The 21975-nt window shown below is 39.5% G+C and overlaps 1 protein-coding gene across 1 annotated transcript in view; it reads left to right on the top strand.

Annotated features, from left to right (window-relative positions):
- The first annotated feature begins 4751 nt into the window (after positions 1 to 4751).
- cmip (c-Maf inducing protein) overlaps positions 4752 to 21975 on the top strand; it is a 44858-nt gene continuing 27634 nt past the window's right edge. The window contains exon 1 of the mRNA XM_053623491.1: positions 4752 to 5665. Coding sequence (XP_053479466.1) covers positions 5324 to 5665 — 342 coding nt within the window. The 5' untranslated portion in view covers positions 4752 to 5323. The remainder of the gene's footprint in view (positions 5666 to 21975) is intronic.

Here is a 21975-nt window from a genome sequence, read left to right as displayed (position 1 = left end):
GTGTGTATGTGTGGTTGGATAAACTACAGCAGAGGATCTGCCACAGAAGTCAAGAAGGTTCATGTTTAGAAAACTAGAGTCACTAAAATAAATTTTTTAATGTGTGTATCAGCTCTGCTAGAGTACTTTTAGTACTAGGTTCAGTCTGCAGAAATACTTTGCTGCGTCTGCGTCTGTACCACGGTCCACAAGTTAACAACCTTTTTCTAAACTAAGGCTGTAAACCTCCGGCTTCCGTTCCATACGATACAATTTCAAGCCGTAGAGCAATGTTTCAATATTTGGTGATGCCACTGAAATCTGCTGTGATGTGACGTAATGTGATACAATTCATCTTGGTAGCCGCCGATCGAATCTGAGGTGAGCCTGCTGATGGTTTCTGAATGACGATGATGTCCAGAAGGACTATTTTTACTAGTTCATTTCAGTAGTGGCCTTTTAAATCGGTGCCTCGATCCAAAATGTTGGATAGTTACACCATTAATGTAAAGTCAGAGGTGGATTCTCACACAGCACCTTGAGGATGAGTTGCACATGAGTCGATATTACTCAAAGTCTACTGTACTGATTCCATCTTACCTTTACACGTCACATCCTGGTTGATGATCTTAATTGCACAAGTGGTAAATGAGTAGGTACTGTTGTATTATTACTTTTATTTAGGCACAAATGGGGCGGTGGGGGTATGAATGTATACATATATATATGTGTGTGTGTGTGTGAGAGACAGAGACGGATGGGATTAACACAACAGGATTACAGAAGATGGTGGCATTAATCATTAAACCAAATTGCTCTCATGGTGGGAGTTAATTTAACAGGAAGTCTTGTGACTTGGGACAGTGATGAAGCTCAAATTGGGGGTCGGGGGTAATCTGGCCTCTAGTGCTCTACATTAGGAGCTTGGGAATTATCCTCTACGGCACAAGGCCGTCTGGGTGAAACACAGAGCAGACCGGACATGTCTACGTGTCTATACTCGGATGTGAACGCTAACCTGTCTAACCTGTAAATAACATTTCATAGGTGAGGTCAAAGACGTTTTGGGCTATTTGAACAAAACCATGGTTTAAATCATATGCAAACTGGATTATAATGTCATTTCAAAGTGCTTTTTCTGGTTGTTGTTGTTTTGTTTGTTTTTTTTAATATGTGCCAATTTGTCTTCCTGTTCTTCTTCTTCTTATAATAGTGATAATAATATATGTATAGAAAATGATATCCTATACAGAGCTGTTTACAGGGTATAACATTCCCTTACAATTTTACCGTAAATATTCACATAAATCCATCTTTTCATGATATTTGAGTAAACCTGTAAAGAGCATACACTGAATAAAGGCACTGCCTTCTTATACACAGTCTAACATTTCACAATTGTGCCTTTTTTTTTTTATTATTTCCACAGCAACCTGAAAATGTCTTTATATGCTTGCTGCATTTTGTCTAGTGTGTGTTAATAATGAGTGGCATATAATAGGAGCTTTCTGTAAAGATCCACAATCTGATCAAGTCATAACAAATACTTGTTTGACTGTCTACTATGTAACGTGTGATTCTGTTTGTGGCTTGTGAGCACATTTTGCAAAAAAAAAAAAAAAAAACAGACCTAATATGTTCAGAGTAAATGCAGCAATTCATAGGTAAGGTTGAGTAATGAGAGTGGGTGGTTTTGGGATGGTTGGAGCAGGGAACAGAGCACACTGTGGGAACCATGTAGAGATTATCCTAATCTCAAGAGTTAGACAATTTAAAACAATCTGGGTTTTTTTCCCCCAAGTGTCTAACCATCTTAATTTAAAGAGTGAGGCAGTTTAAACGCTTGTTTGTTTATTTTTTTCTTCTTTTTCTAAGATTCTAACCCATGGCCTCTTTACCTTCATTAACAAAACACTTCCTGTGGTCTGCTTCCTGTACCACAATCAGCCATGTGACCAAGTGCTAAGTCACACTGGTTGGTATCGTTTTGAATGATATGGTAAGTCTTATTCATTCCTGGTCAGGAAAGACGACAGCCAGGCTGAGAATCCCAGGCGGTATAAGGACTGCTTTTTTGCTTCAGCCTGGGCTTTGTGGGACTGCATAGTCTATCATCAGCGTATATCCAGCAGGGACATGAGCACCCTGTCTCGGCAACCACACGCAGTACAGACTGTCAACAAAACAAGAGCGCTTATGATCTTTCTCATGGGTACTAATCAAGCTTTGCTTGGTGTCATGACGTCATTGCCTGTAAAGAGGTCAAAGACGACGCACGGTATATGCTACAGTAAAGTTTCCCATTTCATAAGTAGTCTACAGAGGAGTATTCAAGTGCCAATACTGTGTAACTGTTTGTACTGAAGGCCTCGGGTTTACACAGACGAATGCAAGTTGAAACAAAACAGCTGCTCTTTATGGCTGCAGTGAATTAGAAAAGAGATAAGGATTTCCTTTACTTGGCTCATATGAAATGCGATATGATGAGCCAAGGTATAGCTGGAATTAACACAAGAAGGGCCGATACATTGAGTTTGATAAACGTGTTTGGGTTTTTTTTTTTTTACGTTGCTCATCTGTCCCTCACCGTCGCATGGTCGAAGACAGTTATGACGTCATGGAAAAGACGTTGCCAAATTCCTGAGTGTTAGCAACTGTTTTTTTGTAGATTGCTCAGGAAGCCACCCAATGCAATCTTGTGCAGTTTCACGAGTTTCGAAATGGATCAGAAACAGTGGTGGGTAATCACCCGAGGTGTATATCATTTCTCTAAAAGATTGCCGAGCTCTGTGAGGCACTGATTTTTCAAAGTAAATGAATAAATGAAAACCAAAGATAGAGTTACGACACAAGCTTAGGTCTGCCAGGACTAGGGTTGTTATGGGGTCACGGTTTCACTGTCATGGTGTATGATCAGACGGTTATCTCACCGCTGACCACTTAAAATGCATTTCTGTCTAATACCGTCTGGTTTCGTTTTATTTTATGTTATTTTATTTTTTAAAACCTGATCAGTTTCCTTACTCTTTTGCTCCGCATCCCTATTGTGTCTTGAGTGCGACTCATCAAAAAACTTACCAATTTGCTCCATCCTTCAGGACTAAATCATATTAAAGCGACTTCCATTTCTCCATGCAGGAGACACAGACTGCACTGAAAACCCTGTGTAATCTGCTACTGTTGTAAACATGTTACGATGCTAGCTCTGTTGGTGCTCCTAGCATGTTTGTAACTTTATCATACACGACAGCTATCAAACGCACAGACGAACATGGCTTTGCTGGCAATCCATCCATTTTCTTCTGCTTCTCCGGGTCCAGTTCATATGGGGCAACAGTCTAAGCAGAGATGCCCAGACCTCCCTCTCTTTAGCCACCTCCTCCAGCTCCTCCACAGGGATACCAAGCTGCTCCCAGGCCAGACAAGAGATATAATCTCTCCATCTAGTCCTTGGTCTGCCCCTGGGTCTTCTACACGTTGGACATGCCCGAAACACCTCCGCAGGGAGGCGTTCAGGAGGCATCCTAGCCAGATGCTCGAACCTCCTCAATTGGCTCCTTTCAATGCAGATGAGCAGCAACTCTACTTTGCTGATCACAACTAAATGAAATAACTGTCTGTTTCTGGTTAAACAGCTTGGCCTAATGTTTGTTTTCTTTTTTTTCACAGGCACGCTGTCTTTCCGTTTATAAATACTGCCAATATGAGATTATATAGAAAAGTCATTCTTAAAAATATTTTTCTAGAAATAAGGACAATTAGGGATCAATTTTTTTTTCATTTCACTCTCACCACCAGTGTGTGTGTTTTAAATGGAAGATTTAATATTGTTTGTTTGGGGGGCTTAGTGGTTAGCATGCTTGCCTCTCACCTCCAGGATTGGGGGTTCGAATCTCACGTCTGCCCTGTGTGCGTGGAGCTTGCATGTTCTCTCCGCGCTTTGAGGGTCTTACGCCGGTTTCACCCATTCCAAAGACATGCGTTGTAGGCTGATTGACATCTCTAATTTGTCCACATAATTTGTGTGTGTGTGATTGTGCCCTGTGATGGGTTGGCACTCCATCCAGGCTGTCCCCCGCCCCGAGTTCCCTGCAACAGGCTCCCTGCGAGCCTACGTAGGATAAGCGATACTACAGAAAATCCCATGGCGGGACGGATTTAATATCTTAAAACTGTATTCTTATTTTTTTTTTTTTAGTCTAGTTTATCATACCATGAAAATTTCAAACCCCTTAATCAAGACTCAGCTGTAATTGGTAGCCTGAAGGACATTCCTTTTTAATTGAGGCCCTGTAGGCTACAGGCTCCATGCCCACGCATGTCGCTGGTCTTTTATTAGAGGCTCCCTGTCTTTGGACAACCTTCACAGCAGAAATGTTAGATGATAGACACGATGGCTCGTAGGTCCAGACAAATACTCTATCCCAGGCATTAAACTAAGCAGTGGTTTTGGATTTCAACTTCATTAAGTTGAACTGTAACAGGCCACTACACTAACTATCTTGAGAGACTTTTATTTTTGTATTTTTTATACAGTAAACCCACCAACAATCATGCGTCCTCTTCTTTCTCCATTTTGTGTGAAGGGAAATTTATGATCTCTCTCTCTCTCTCTCGCTCTCTCTCTCTCTCTCACACACACACACACACACACACACACACACAGTGGTGTAAAGACGCACAACAGCGCATCCGCTCGCCTCTCCATTGACGTCACTTCGAAGTCATGTGACCCAGCATGGACCAATCAGAATGATGCTGTCGAAGCGCTTGGTTCCTTCGCCGAGATAGGCAGAGAGGGGGGGAGAAAGAAATAGAGAGAGAGAGAGAGAGAGAGAGAGAGAGGAACCATGTCTACAAGCGTTTAAAAAACAAAACCAGCGGAGATTACCTGTCGCGTCCTGGATTGTGTTTGAGTTTGACGTGAAACGCCGTGTTGTGTGGGAACACCTCGGAGGAATATGCCGTCGTGCAGAGTGACAGAGTGGATATGGATAATGGCCCGAACATATTGAATCGCTTCGTCAGAGGAGGAGGAGGAGGGAGTGCTGTAGCGCGAGGAAACACGTTACAGAGAGAATAAAGGCAGCGAGACACAATATAAAAAAAATAAAAAATAAAATAAAAACACTCGGACTGGTAATTAATGAAACATCTCGCATTTCACCTACGCGGCTTTCACAGGGATTTGTTTTTTTGTTGTTGTTTGAATGGCTTGTCGGTTTAACGCCCTCGAGTGACTCGCGGTAGGTAACTCTGCTCGGCTCGGCTCTCCTCTCGGTTCAGACTGAAAGTTAATCACCGAGGCGATTTTTTTTGGCCTTTGGAATATTTGTGCGTGAACATGGATTTTAACGGCAGCGGCTTGGGCAACGAGCTGCACAATAACCAGACGTATCAGTGTGAGGAGAGCAAGCCACTGCTGGAGCCGGAGGGCAATAATAATAACAGTAAGGTGGGCGCGGGGCCGTGCCGTCGGAGCGCGCTTCACTGCAGCAGCGGCGGTGGAGGAGGAGGAGGAGGAGGTGGAGGTATGCGATATAAACTCCTGCACGAGGGAGACATCCAGGTGTGTGCTGTGAAACACCCGCGCACCTTCCTCAGTAAAATACTCACCTCCAAGTTCTTGCGGAGATGGGAACCCCACCACCTCACCCTGACCGACAGCAGCATCGTCTCTGCCACGGTAAGGTCCCGTGATCTCTCTCTCTCTCACACACACATACACACACACACACACACACACACACCTCCTCCCCCTTCGCGATAGCCATGTTGAACCACTGTTACAGCAGCTACGCTATTTCAGAAACAAGATGTCGAAGAGCACTGTGGCTTTGCTCCCACTCCACCTCCTGCGCCATAGCATCGCTTCAGCTTTTAATCATAACAACACACCGCCATGTCATTCAGACTCAGTGTCCTTATTTCCTCACATTCACATCATCAGCTGATATGATGATGGCTACACACACTCTGGCTTTGTCTCCAGTCTTCAGGTTTGCGTTTTTATCAGGAACGCGCTAGGCCTTTTCTCATCCTCCATTTACATGCAGGACATCCATTAGATCATCTGAACATCTTGGTTCTGAATTCAAAAAAGTGATATTAATAAAGGGACATTATTCAGCCCTTCTGTCTATCTGAACATCTTTAAATGGCATCACTGAGCTTGTCTGTCTACCTGAACACCTTTGATTGTTAATAAACCCTTAATAATGCGATTTATTCCTCTTTTCTATCCACCTGAACACCCTGATCATTAATAAACCCTTAATAATACGATTTATTCCTCTTTTCTATCCACCTGAACACCCTGATCGTTAATAAACCCTTAATAATGTGATTTATTCATCTTTTATATTCACCTGAACACCTTTGATTGTTAATAAACCCTTAATAATGCGATTTATTCCTCTTTTCTATCCACCTGAACACCCTGATCGTTAATAAACCCTTAATAATGTGATTTATTCATCTTTTATATTCACCTGAACACCTTTGATTGTTAATAAACCCTTAATAATGCGATTTATTCCTCTTTAATATTCACCTGAACACCCTGATCGTTAATAAACCCTTAATAATGCGATTTATTCGTCTTTTATATTCACCTGAACACCCTGATCATTAATAAACCCTTAATAATGAGATTTATTCATCTTTTCTATCCACCTGAACACCTCGATCATTAATAAACCCTTTATTTTCACACAATGAAAGCCACTGTTTCAGTCCTTCTTCTTCTTTTTTTCAGTCAAGGCCTAAAATGAAAGCAGAAATGTCTTTAAAAGCTACCAGCAGCACAGAAATCATAGCATCTCATGGAAACCAAAAGATTTTGAGGCCAATTTTATGTCCATGCATAACAAGTTAAAAAAAAAAAAATTTCACCAAATGTTGTGTGTTTATTATATTGGATTATGAATTATATTGGCCTGCTAGGACCGTGTTAGGTTAAAGATGAACCAGATTCTGGGGAAGCAAAGCCAGTCTGGTTTGTTCATGTTTACACATTTTATGAGACGGAATAAAATGTAATCATGTAAACAGACAAGGCAGCTGATCCTACACACCGGTAGTTTAACCCCATGCGTCATGTGGATCCTCTTCTACCATTATAGCGACTACAAAAATAGATGTTTACAATGGATTTCAGTTTAATTTAAGCCGGTTTTGAGGCGCGTGTGGTGCGGTGTGGTGTGATGTGGTGCGCCCAAGTTTAGTCAGCCAGCATCAGCAATCATTAAAAGTGAGACAATTATTTATTTATTTACTTTTAACCATCAGTCTCTTACTGATGTCACACACTTTTTTATCTCCCTCCCTTGTTTCATATTGTCCCCGTGTCAAATCAGTGACTCATGGTTCACAGTAAATGTGCTGGAGATACGGTCTTGTTGAAACACGTCAGACAGACGCAGCACAGCCAGCGTACAAAAGGCACTCGGCATGCTCGTGGAAACGTGGATCGTATTTTATCAGAATAAAGTCTTTTTAGATCTAGTCATGCTGTCAGAGTTCAGGCTGAAACGGTTCAGAATAACCCATGTTTCCACGTAGGCGTAAAATATCAGCGCGTTTCCCATGGACGCTTCTTCGTCCAGGTTTTTGTTGAGCGGCTATATTTAGTTCCTGGATATTTTTTTTTATTCACAAGCTCGAAAAAGATCGCTCCGAGTCGGTCCGATTTAACTTCGGCCTCAGATCTGTAGACTGGTCTGCGTGTAACAGACTTGAATTCATTAAACATACAACATCAGTGAGGTGTTTTGGCAGTAAGAGTCAGCTGATTGCCCTGTTTTCTCGTCTCTGGCTCTCTAGACTAATAGCTGTTTAGCAGGTGACCTGTGTTCAGTTGACCATAGCTAATAGAAGGGTAGTTGACTGTGGCTAATGTTTTCTTTTGGCGAAGGTTAAGATGTTTTTCTTGGCGTCTGTAATTTTAAGAACGTTCCCCACATTTGTTTCAAGCATTAAACCTCTGAACTTGTGCTCTTTCCAGTGATGCAATTATATTTTTTTCCTATAGCTCAAGGTTTTCCATTTCAGCCTGAAGTCGTGTGTGTGTGTGTGATGCTAATCTAACAAAATGTAGCATTTTGCTTAAATAGCTTCTCATCCATCTCCTTTGCCGCTAGTACCCAGTACCCGGTAGTAAAAAAAAAAGTTAAAAAATCCTGTGCCGTTTTATAGCTTTTTCTAAGTAAACGCCATGCCTTCTTTTGAAACATGATCTCACCGAAAGATATGAAAGATGTGAGTCACCGTTTTCCTTGAGCACCGAGGCCCTACACGATATTTGCGTAATGCCAACATACACGCTTCCTGTCAATCTTTCATGAAAAACGCATTAAAAAGCTCCCAAGCTCCTTGCCCCGGAGTTGCTCTGTCATGGATGGAAGAAACAGTTTGGTTTCCCCATCCAAAAAGGGAAGGGTGTAATCAGAGTTTTCAGTCGATCAGGTCAGAATAGACCCGTGATGAAATATAACACCAAGCGCAGGAGCTAAAGGAGCCGCCATTGTCCAGGCATTAACGAGATGAGAGTCGTGGCTTTTCCAGGATTTTCTGGTAAAGCTGGGTTCAGTATGAAGCTGAATGCTGGAGACAGAAAAGGCCACAATAAAGGAAGGGTCTTAAGGCACTGCTATTAAATCTACCAATTAGTTTGCCACAGACATGTCTAATCAACAGCCGCAAAACACAACAGTCGTAACATGTTCTTTAATCAGTACACTTTAAAATTTATATATATATATATATATATATATATATATATATATATATATATATATATATATATATATATATAATATGTTGTTGTCCCATTCTCATACAGCGTCTTGGTAATTATCCAGATACGTGTTATGGTTGAGATAGAGGAGCTGAAGCACCTCTTTTGTTCCGCACAGATCTGCCATTAGGAGGACATTCTCAAACTCTGGCACACATCCATGTGGACTGTTTTTCGTGTTCCCACTCCGGCCTGCGATAGCGTTTGTTAGTGGATTTTTGCAACGGTTATCTGACACTCCCGGTATGCTTACAACTGTTTCAGTTGTAATATATTTTAATAAAGGCTTGTATTCGTTTGCACTCTATGTGGGTTAACATAACATTGATGTCAGCTTCCTCTGGTTTATACTCATGATCGATACATGAAACAGATTGTCTTATTGAACATAGTGTATAATTGTATACATGATATTCCGGTTTTGGAAATGTTAAAACGGTTGCACGTTTAGGATTAGTTGTGGTATGGCTGTGTAAAAAAAAAAAAAAAATCATGTTAAAATTGCGACAGTAGGCCTAATTCGTTTCAGCGTGCAGTTTAACAGCCTCAAATCTGCAGAATGAATCAGATAACCCTTAGATGAAATATTTGTATTATCTCCTAGGGCTGGGTGATATTTTTGTCATATCAGGATTTGAGCTGCAACAACTAATCGATAAAATTAATAATGGAGCGGACCCCTAGTGGTCAGTGGTGTAATTGTAGGGGGTCCATGGGAAAGTTTTAAAAATGTTTAAATGGTATTATATATATATATATATATATATATATTAAATGGATCAAAACATATTTAGATGAGATGTTTTAAAATTAACCAATGTGGTTATTCACGTGCATTCACAAATATCACGATCGTTCATTGATTATTTATTTTAAATTTATTTACAAATTAAATGATAATTTGCATAAATCTATGTGGTAGAGAAGTTCAAGTGTCACGTTGATGGGTAAAATAAACAAAAGATAATTCAGAGAGTCAAATTAAATGTCACACCAACAAAGTAAAATCCCCAGTGTTGAATTAACACCCAGAGTGTTTATTTGAGTCCAATGGACTTATATAAACACTGTGGGTGTTAAATCAACACTGGCGATTTTGCTGTGAACAGCAATCTTGAAATCTTGAAATGTTTTGATTCATTTTTAAATGTCCAATGTTTATATTATTATTGTTAAATATTAATAAAATAAAGCAACATTTATAGAAATGACTGTTTAATATATAGCCTATAATTGTTGTGGAGTGAGGGGGTCCTTGTGAATTGTTCGAAATATGCTAGGGGTCCAGAGCTCACAAAAGGTTGAGAACCACTGGTCTAGTGTATGAATTAGTTTTTTACTAACCGGAAGTATAAGCTACTTCCCAGTCAGTGGCACATGACATCATACGCACGTAATGTGACGCCGCTAGCTTCAGCAGATGCCCAGAGTCACTGACAATGACTTTCTTCAGGTTACTGTTTATCAACATTACCTTTTATTCCCAACATGACCCCAGTCACTATCAGACATCAGATGTAGGTGTAATCAATAAGTGACTGAGGAAGAAAGTGTGCAACCTCCAAGTCCCCTAAAGCAGAGGTGCATTTTACGTTAAACACCGCGGAGATGATAAAACTTTACAAAGCGGAGATTGTGGAGCAGGGAAGCACGACAGTGATGCACGAGCACAAACTTATGTTTATATCCAAAATGGTCCACTGTGTGCAAGGGGCTGGGGGAAACAGGTGTAAGTTGCTTAAGAGGTTTAGTTTAACTTCTGTCGTTTATTATAAGGGAAGGGATGTGTTAGTAACGAGGCCGCGTTGCTCCTCACTCGTGGTGTAGACGCGCTGATACAGAGTGTAGCGCGAGTAAGATCTGTAAGATCTAATTAAAAAACTATGATCAAAAGTAAAATAATGTATAAAGGCAATGAGTAACAGAAACCACAAGGTGCAGTGAAAGTGAGTTTTTATTATTCATTTAGGACTGGAGTTTAATTCAGTACTTTTTGTGCATCCCTAAAAACAATGCATAAATACAATTTTTTATATATATATATATATATATATATATATATATATATATATATATATATATATATATATACATTTTTATGTTTATGTTATAATTAAAACATATAAACATATACGCATTACTTTTTATGGATGCAAAAAAAGCACGGAATTAAACTACAGTCCTAAATGTTTGTGGATTTTATTTTAAATAAAATTAATAAATGGTACTGAAAGTTTGCCTCGCCCCATCCGATTAATTGATTAAGCGGAAAATATTCGGCCAACTAATCGATTATGATAATAATCGTTAGTTGCCGCCCTAATCACGATACCTGAGTACGTTTTAACAATGCACAATATGTATCGCGATATATGATTTTGCTGACAAACTGTCTGCGAAACAGTAGTAAAATGAACAGAAAACGGTTAAACTGAGTCGGACGATACTTTTCTTTAATGCCTACAAAGACAAAGAAGTTTTTACAAAGAAACTGCGTCAAAATTACATCAAATCACCGGCATCCATTCAGTACCATTTAATTTGTAATTATTAAAAGCTTAAAAAAAACAAAAACATCATCATATCTGCGATATCTCAGAAAAGTGTATCGCGTACTAAATTATGATGATATCGATACTATATCGATATATCGCCCAGCCATGAGTGAGCATAGCCATGGTACAAGATGACCTCGAGCACGCCCCTGAAGCACTGTGTGTACAGAAGAAAAAAGAGAAACACAACGCTGGGACAGGTGTGAGTGAACAAACTGCAAAGCCCTACGCAGATTTGTCCGGAATAAACACTCAATATGGAATTTTGTTAGAAAGGGGGAAAATTTTTTGCAAACGTTACAGCTCGCCATCTTTTTCTTTCACACAATGCTATGCTTAAGATGGGCTATAGAGATTGTAAAACTCAATTCTGGTTTTAATTTATTTCTCTGCAGTGGACTGGCAAAAACTGTTAAAAAAAAAAACAACCCAGAAAGACGTTATTTAATTAGACCTACAGTTTGATCTAAAAGCATATATCCACATGTCTGTAGACTGCTTAAAGCTTCTTTCAGCCTCTTTCAACAGAAAGTAAGATCATAAATAAAGAGTGATGAATGCAAACTCAGCTGATCATATGGCACACAGACTACATCAGCTTCCTCACGCAGCATCATATGAGAGCAGCTGGAAATTCCTCCACGGCAGGACGAATTGGTTTTTTAATTACTGAAAACTACTTTTATAAAGTTATATTGTGACGTCTCCGAAATGTTTGGCCACCAAATACGTTCAGGCATAAATTTCAGTAATTAACTCATTATTACTCATGATTACACTAAATGAGTAACGGGTCCAATATTTTGACTGTTTTTGGTCTTCAGAGTGGGTTAAACAGTGACAGCAGGAAGTTCTTCACAATGTTGCGAGCACAACAAGCCAGTCATCTCTGTAGCAGTAGTCTGTAGCTAATGATAGTGTCAGAGAGATTAGTAACCGAGGTAAAGGTTAGAACTGGTGAAGCACTGAAATGAACATTTAAGGCCAGTGAAAAATTGCAAAGCAAATTGTATCTACATATGAAACTCGAACTGTTTTTACAGAGAGGTTATTGACAGTAGAAATATTGGATATTAGAGCAACAGCAAAGCAGCGTTCATACATACAGCAACTCGCAGCGGCAAAGTAACCGGAGAGCATTCGTTTTCAGCGAGAGCTGCCGACTTCCGGCGACTAGATGTGGGCGTGTCCGGTGACGCAATGAAGTTGAGAAAACTTTATGCAAATGTGGAGTGCCTATCAATGAGAGTGAAGACTGTAGAGTGCATGTGATCCGTCTTCTGTCAGACACTATAGAGCAGAAAACATGGAGGAAAAGTTCCTTCTTATAGCGGGTAGCAATTGGCCAATTCTTTATGATGATACATCTCTGGCCGCATACGTCTCTGGACGCGAGTAGAAAAAAAAAATGGCAGGTGGAAAAATGTATCCGACATTGTTGGCGTAATAATTAACATCGTTTAATTATTAACCATGACAAAACATGACAAATAGCATACCATGCCATGATTAGCCGAGTAACCTTAAATCATATACTCTTCAGATTTGGTTGATTAAATCCTAAAAGAATGCATTTCAAAATGGCGCCACTTCGTGTCCTGCCTTGCAGTTCGGGTTCCCACCTTCAGCAACAGCTCGTCAAACCGAGTCCTGTACTGGCAACTTGCAGCACTGTGTGTGTGACCTTACAGTAAGATGTGGCTTTAAGGGTGGCTATAGTGCTGAAACCACACAGCGCTTTGGGACCAATGTTATCAGTTTCTAGTTTCGTCTTGCCCCTCCAAAAAAAAAAAACAATCAATCAATCAATCAAATAAACTTTTGTCGTGGTTCAAAAATGAATAGAAACACATTCGGTCAATACTTGTGACTTAGGCTGTGTCCGAAATCGCATACTGTGTCAGTATGTACTGATCGGTATAAGTGGTAAGCATGAATACACTCCGGAATCCGGACGTACTACACGGCGCGGATTCTGACAGCCCCGTTGCATTATGGGATAGCGCAGTATCCACAGTGTCCAGTGGATCCATGCTGCAGAATTGAGGCGGAAGCAGTAGGTCATCCGGGTATTTCTCGCCTACCATTTTATGAATACTGAGAATTCGGACATACTACTGCTTTGGCGTACTGATTTTTGCCTGCTGCATAGTACAGATATTCTGACACAGCCTTAGTGTCCGATATTCAGCTCTGTGTTTCCTGAAATTCCAGCTTTGGACTCGATCTTTCATTTTAGTGCATCACCGTGCATAAGTACATAATAAGCATACCATACATAATTCTACATAAGACGTACGTTTTAGCCGTTATCCTCAAAATGTGAAAGTCATTAGATATGGTGTAGCGATTATAGAGTAGCCATTACTGATAATGAACCCGATGGCGTATAATTGTGTCAAAGGCCAGACTTTTCTCATGGGCTGCCGTGACTAAACCTTTTTTTAGTGAAAATGAGAGCGAATTTTTTTCTCAACAAGGACTTTTAAAGCTTTTGTAACTAGCTTTTCCAAAAATCTATTTATTGTCAAGTCTGCTTTTGCAAGTTTGGTTAATTTCCTAAAAATAAAATTGATGATACGGTGTGTGTGTTCGTGTGTGTTCCAGTATCTCATGACTGTGCGTTTGGCTCATCGCGCCTCCTCAGAAGCTCACATAATTACAGGACTTGGAAGCAGAATGCTTTGCATTTTCTTTTGCAGAACCCCCCCCCCCCCCCCCCCCCCCCCCCCCCCCCCCCGACATTTGGAGAGAAACATAAATGTAGAAGTGATCTGTATGGATCTGTTCCAACATTACATTTAGGTTTAGTTCTAGTCAACCAGAGAAAGGCTGGTTATCCATCTACAGGTAACATCAGCACGTTAATTCAGTTAAGATAAATGTAAACACTAACAGTACTTACAGAGCCGTGTAGTAGGGTTACGTATCATTCTAAACATATGTATTATGATATGTCCAGTCCCTCCAGAATTTTGCAGTTTTGTGATTTCTGAAATAAACTCAAAATCAAGAAAAGTCTGCAATATTCGGAGCAGCTTGCAGTCTGTCAAAATTATTGTGCATTTTCCGTAGTTTTGGGCCAAGACACACTATGTAATGTCGTCACGTCAAAGCCCTCTTCGATTCAAGTGCGTCGAACATGAGTACATGCTAAAAGGTCTCATTGACCAATAAACATCGCTGTGAAATTTCTGTATATCAGTCTGTAGAGGATTACGCTGAGTCTTTTTTAGTTGCTGTTGTTGTTGTTGCGGCCAGAAATGCTTCGGCTTTTTTATTTTTTTTTCTTCAAAATTTCTTGAATTGGCGAAATTGCAATTGCGCGAAATTGTTTTGCACGGTCCTTCACAGTGATGTTTGTTGCTAAATGAGACCTTTTAGCTTTTTAGCACGTTGCGATGACTTCACATGCAAGCTTCTCCGAACACTGCGGTTTGCTTGACTTTGCGTTCGTTTCTGCGATTGGGAAATCGCAACATCCTGGTGGGACCGATCTATAGCTTTGCTAACAAAATACCAGCAAAACTGTAGTGCTGCCTTAAAAAAATGACACTTTTATTTCATACGATCTTTAACGCAGAGAAGAGGAAATAATTCTGTAAAATCTTACAGCTTGAAACAATTCCGGACATATTTTAACTCAAATGATAAAATGGCACAGCGGTAATAAAAAGCGTAAATGATGAATAGGTATCAAATTACATTCTAGTGACCAACTGTGTATTTAATTCACACGTATTTCACCACCTTATCAGAAACTTTTCAGGTTGCAGCTACTTGTCTGTTTTAGTTAAGATGTAGACAGGAGAAAATGCACGTGCACAGTTTCTTTCTTCCTATTCCAGTCAGGATTTCATGGCAGTTTTCTGTGATTGTTATGGACAAAGGTGCTTGATTTTGATGTGGCTTTTTTGTTAAAAAATTTATGATGCAGAGGTTTTTCGTGTTTTTTTGTTGTTGTTGCAGAAAACCACTCGAATTGGTGAAATTGCACGGTTTTTCACAGTGATGTTTGTTGGTAAATTAGTTCTTTTATCTGTACTCATGCTGGATGCACGTGAGTCAGTGAGTGCTTTGGCTGAAGGCGTGTAGTGATGATGTCACATGACGCGGCTTGGCTCAAATCTGCGGAAAATCTGAGGTCATTTTGAAAACTTGCCAGCGCCTCCGAATATTACGGAGGTTGCTTGATTTTGCGTTCATTTCTACGATCGCAAAATCACGAGTGGAGGAAAAACGTGTCCCATACAGCAATTTATAAGAAAGTGTGCAGATAAACTTTATGCAAAACCACACGCATATACTGTATACACATGCACCATTCTTTCCCGAAGCCATTGCACCATTTAAAGTAGTCTGTGATGACCGTCACAGCATTTTAAATCAATTTCAATCAAATTATCATTGCCATTAAAATTTTTGCCAAATACAGTAAAAGCACTGTCTTGGTCAAAAGAGAAATAAGGCAAAGGATCTTTGAAAAAGATTAAACAGGCCTAGAAAAAGGGAAAAAACCCTAATAAATAATATAATATTTAATATATTTAATAATATATAATAAGAAACAGCGTTTCTAAAAAAGAAAATATACTAATGTGAGATATGAAGGAGGGGCGGGGCTTCCAGGGGTGTCGAGGAGAGACACACATTCATTTACTTCAGACTGGAACAGTTTAGGAAACTTATTCAGATTACATCTGGTGTTAAAAAAGGTATCGTCCCCTCAAATATCTAACTGTGTGTTCAGGTCCTCCTGGGAAGTTCGTATTTACGAGTTGGGAAGTTGTAATTACGACGTTTAAGTCACGTGGGTCGGCGCGACATGGCGGTGTACCTTCTCATTATTAACTACAAGAAATACAGCAGGGTTTTTTAACTCTACTTCCAGAAAATGAAGAACAATGAATGCACATCAGGTGTGTTGTGCTTTTTTATGTTTTTAATCAGTTTATGAAGCCACTGTCAACTTACATATTATATCGTAATTGTACGATGCGATCATATTTTGTGCAGGAAATTAGCATGTTTTACTATAAATAAAAATCCTGACAAAGACATGTGACTACTAAATACCCATAAGAAGTGTGGTTTATATTTTATTCTCTCTCTTTTTATAAACAAGATGCTCGTGCAACGTCACAACTCAAACCATTTCTCTCCTATAGGTGCATAAATGTTAACCAGTTTGCTTGTGTTTCAATAACTTGCTGCAATATATATAAAAAATAATAACTGAAATCAGCTTCTGAGGCAAGTGAACATTCAATTTCAACAAAATTGCCGTCGACTACAGACGCTGCATCCATTGATTCCGCCGTGCTTTCGTACTGACACACCCCCAACTCAGAAACTCTGGGCTTCCCACTCGTAATTATGCGTTCAACTCGTGAATACAATCTTTCCAACATGAATTGAATACGCCATAAAACAGGGCCTGAAAAGAGTGACGCATAGTAAAATTACGGAGGCTTTTTTACGGAAGTTTTGTCTCTTACATTGTATGGTTAAACGTTCTTATCTGATCTAAACAAAATCTGATCGAGATAGCAATCTAGAAATGGTATAGACCAAGTAAAACCCAAAAAGCCATCAAACACAACAAAAAGAAAAAAGTATCGAAATCAAACTGATATTAGCCTGAAACTACTTATGTTTTCAGATACTTTTCAATTAACTGGCGTGTTTTTATACATGAATTGGACAAATATGACACTGACTGACTATTTTACTTTATTATGCAAAATCAGATAGATTAGTTAAGATCTTTATATCCTTAAGCGGAGCACTGGCTGAAAGAAAAGCGTTGAGGCAGACGGTCCGACCTCTCAGCTAGACTCTTAACAACAATTTCCACTCTAACGACCGTGAAAATGTCAGTCAGACATGTTATCGTATGTATCGTATCATATCGTATGAGTATCATATGACAAAAAACTCAATCACAACATAACATTCACATGACTCACATGACTCAATAGGAACAACACACAGAGTCATGCACTTGAAGAGCAGAACCTAGAAATGACTGCTGTGGTGTAAAGCTGGGCGATATGACAGTGTAATATCGATATCATGATAAATGAAGTCACTATACACTTTTATATATGTATATAAAAAGATATCACGCTTTTCTTTTATTAATAATCCTAAACAGATGCAAGCATTTTGAGCCTGTTGAGAGTTTGGTATGGGGCGTGAGCGTTAGTGGGTGGATCTTTAGTTCTTAAAGAAGGATGAGAGCAGAAACTAAAGCTGCTGTAAACCAAGATCATTCAGTACGTTTACATGGACAACAATAATCCGATATTAACCCGATTAAGACGATACTCTGATTAAGAAACTAGCATGTAAACAGTGATTATTGATGACCTTAATCCAGCTAAAGTCATACTCGAAGTAAACACAAATCGAATTAAGACGTGGAGTATTCCTGTTTTGGTCGTGCATTACAGGACAAGTTTCTATTGTGAGTTTGTGAGTTAATGGGGCTATATCTCACAGAATTGCTCTTAATATGTGCTTTGTATTCTACTGATATTTTTGTTTTATTCAGTTGAGGTTTTCTTCTCTTTATATATTAAATACAATATTAAAAACAGAAAATCGATCAATAGTTGCAGTTTTACTGTTGTAGTGGTTGGCAATTGTGTTTTTTTAAGCCTGATATATATTTGAATCATTTTAACAGATCTTTCGTCGGGATCTGGATGTGTCCTGATGGGGTTCTGTTTCAGAAATTTCCAACACATTACAAGCACACAAAGAGCCCTATATTCAAAAAATGGAACTAATATTTGAGGAACTAAAAAAGGAAGTCACTTTTGGAGTCTGTTCAGTTTAATACCATGGTCATGCAGGACAGTCCGGTCTGTACAGGATTTCATGGAGGTTTTTTTTTTTTTTTTTCTTTTTCTGATTGTAGCCACCCAAAAAATACATTTGCGATGCCACTTGCAGAGTTTTTTTTTGTGCTTTTTGTCCAGTCGAAGAGGGCTTTGGCTGTCTTGATGACGTCACATGATGCATCTCGGCACAAATCTGTGGAAAATCAGCTTTAATTCTTAAGAATTGCGAGCTCCTCCGAGTTTGCTTGATTCTGCATTAATTTCTGTGATTGCAAAATCGCTAAATCCTGGAGGGACTGCCAATCATCTTAAAATAGTCCTGACTCAATCAATGACTCTTTCCCTCGAATTCTGAACTCCCATTTAAATCATGAGTCGTGTCCCAAACGACGTACTATACACTCAGCACTTACACTATGCACTATGTACTCTACTGTCTATAGTGTACAAATTTTTGAAGGGTAGTATCGACTCAAGCGGAACACTAGCGGTTTTTTACTAACCAGAAAACACACATTTCGGACTATTTTGGAGGCTTGTTCATGTTCAGGATGACCGTTGGGGTGGTGCGCATAAATTTAAGTCGCTTCATGTAAGATTTTGACTTGATGCTGAAATGAAGACCAAATCAATAAAATCAGAACAGGAAAAATGTAACATTTGAGCTTCTATGAAATATCAAAGGAAGGTGTCCGGATGAGGACGAACAGGGAGTGTGTCAGATGTGAAAGTCACATTTTTGTCATTTCAGCGGGTGCAAAACATTGTTACCTCTCAATCCAGTTCATTGGTGAGTTAGTTATTTTTAAAAATCCGTAAAAGATCCTCGTTAACATTGGGACACAAGTGCACATACCAGAAGTATAACAGTTGAAAGCATTCATGGTCATCATTCTTAGTCTTCAATCTCTGCAGCATATTTCCCTCATGTAGTGCTCCTCCATGTCTCTTCTGTTTTACTTTTCTTCATTCAATTTCATCTAACTCGACAAATCTTGTGTAAACTTTCAGTCGTAAAAATCAAACATGTTTGGAAATATTAGGAGGGCCATGACCGGTTTGGAGTGAGACCATCTTTGTCGAGTGAGTTTCCGACCTGGAAATGTGCTTCCAATTTGAAACAGTTGTCCAACAGGAGAAAATGTGAGATTTGCATTATGCGTGCGTCATTACTCAAGTGTCTTAATGATTGTATACAGAACATTTCTGGGGATTTTTGTCTCACAAGTAAATTAAGATGTTTTAGCTTATGGATCTTGACCTGTTCAACACTGATTATACAGCTGCAATCAAAATGATTCAACCCCCATTGCAAATCAGGTTTATTGTCAAAATGTACACACTTTCAGCTGTTTGCAATGAACAAATCAAACAAAAGCAATTGAAATAGTTCAACACAACGAACACTTCAAGTGTTTTCCCCAAATTCAACTGAAAATGCAACTTATAATGACTTCTCCAGTTTCAAAATGAATCTACCCCCTGAATAGAATCCCTCACAACATCACAAATATGCAAAACAGGTGTTGTCTCAAGCACACCTGATGCAGGTAATCAAGGGCATCATTAGTTGCACCAGGTGTGATTGAGCTGAAGCACAGAAAAAGGAAGCTATCAGTGGCTGCAAGCAGATTTCTGAGAAGTTAGGTTGTGACTGCAAAAGACCTGCAGCAAGACTTGTTGGCAACAGGCATTGAGGTTTCAGTGAGCACAGTAAGGCATGTACTAAACACAGAAGATTTCCATGCCAGAACTCCAAGACGTACACCACTACTGACCCAAAAGCACAAGAAAAGTCAGCTCAAAATCATATAAATAATCCACAGAAGATTTGGGATTCTGTTCTGTGGAGCGTTGAAATAAAAATGGAACTTTTCTGCACGATGGATCAGCGGAATGTCTGGAGGAAGAAGAATGAAGAAAGAAAACTCTGTACACAGTCAAGCATGGTGGTGGCTCTGTGATGCTCTGGAGCTATTTTGCATCCTCTGGCACTGGAAACCTGCAGTGTGTGGAAGCCAAGATGGATTCATTGACGTATCAGAAAATCCTAGGAGAAAACGTTATGCCGTCCGTGAGGAAGCTGAAGTTTGGGTGTCATTGGACCTTCCAACAGGACAGTGATCCCAAACACACCTCAAATTCCACCAAGGCTTGGTTGCAGAAGAAGTCCTGGAAGATTCTACAGGGCCATCACAGTGACCTACCTTGAACCCCATGGAACATCTCTGGTGGGATTTGAAGAAGGCGGTTGCAGAACACAAACTCAAGAATATTACTGAACTGGAGGCCATTGCTCATGAGAAATGGGCTAAGATTCCTCAGGAACACTGCCAGAAGTGCTGCTAGGTGCTCTACTAAGTACTAAAGATGCTTGCCATGAAGGGGTTGAATAATTTTGAAACTGGAGAAATCATTATACGTCACATTTTCAGTTGAATTTGGGGAAACCACTTGAAGCATTCGTTGTGCTGAACTATTTCAATTGCTTTTGTTTGATTAGTTCATTGCAAACAGCTGAAAGTCTGTACATTTTGACAATAAACCTGATTTGCAATGGGGGTTGAATCATTTTGTTTGCAACTGTAACATTATAGCGTACAGCTATACTAAAAGTCTTTTTATGTTACATTTTTGTCAACAGTGGCTGAAGGTAGCAAAAGACCAGTTTTTACTTCACTGCAAAAAAAAAAAGGGAATACCATAAATTGAGAGAGATAAAGGAGAGGCTAGTGCTCAGCAGTGACTGTTTCTAATACAGCTGAACAAAACTATAAGGACACTTAATGTGTTTTGTCTTGGAGCCCATGAAATCAAAATCGCTGTTTTGCAGCTTTTAGTATGAATATGTCAGCCTTAAGTTTATCTATAAGCTAGTGTGCCCCAAAACAATGACAAAATTCACATTTCAAAGATGTATGCATTCAAAATTTACAGTCTCTTCTCTACCACCGATACGGATCAACAGTTTTGATGACCTCATTCTGCAGTTCAGCTTCTCATCAGATTTTCTGTCCAATCAAAATGCTCTGTAGAATCTGAAGTGTCCCACCCCCAACGTTATAAAAATCACCTTGACGAATCAGCAGCTTAGCCCAGGCTGTGAGGTAAGCTAAACACTATTGTCTATTTAAAAGGGGAGGAGCCACTAGATATGTTCGGCCCTGACTTTCTGGTTCAGTGGAAATTACGTCAACACGACGAATAGCGCCGTGCATTTCAAGGCACATCATGGGAATTTAAAATTATATATTTGTCCCCAAAATGCTGTACACACATTAATGGCCACGGGGTATATTTTGTCTGCTTTGCTTCTCACCTTTTCATGTAATGACAGCAAAAGGGTCACATGGACCTCACAATCAAAAACTACAGTAGTTGCACAAATTTTGTAACATGATGCAGTGATCAATATCTGTGTGATGCCAAATCTCCTGGCCACATCAGCTGTAGTTTTAACCGCACTGCCCTCGAGCCTCGGTGCATCCATCAAGCATAAATCAAGCATTTTGTTCAGTGACTGCAGCTCTCTCAAATCCATATGACAAACAAAATGAAGACAAAGAGCTGTTTGGGAAGAATGATTTGTCCTCAGGCATGTGGAATAGTGTTAGGGTTTTGCTGCTTTGTTTTTGTAATAGTACATTGAGGGATTGTTACACTGCCAGCATACAAGTTTGTGGCACAGCACCTCTAAATTGTTCACAACAAATTAAACTGATTTATCAAAAAAAATTTAATAGGTAATCTTGCTTGGTACCTTATGTCTGACAAACATGTACTTCTTGTTTAATTT

This window comes from Ictalurus furcatus, chromosome 4, assembly GCF_023375685.1.
Source record: "Ictalurus furcatus strain D&B chromosome 4, Billie_1.0, whole genome shotgun sequence".
Lineage (NCBI taxonomy): Eukaryota > Metazoa > Chordata > Actinopteri > Siluriformes > Ictaluridae > Ictalurus > Ictalurus furcatus.
Note: the sequence above shows the minus strand (reverse complement) of the source record. Positions and strands in the feature narration are given on the sequence as shown.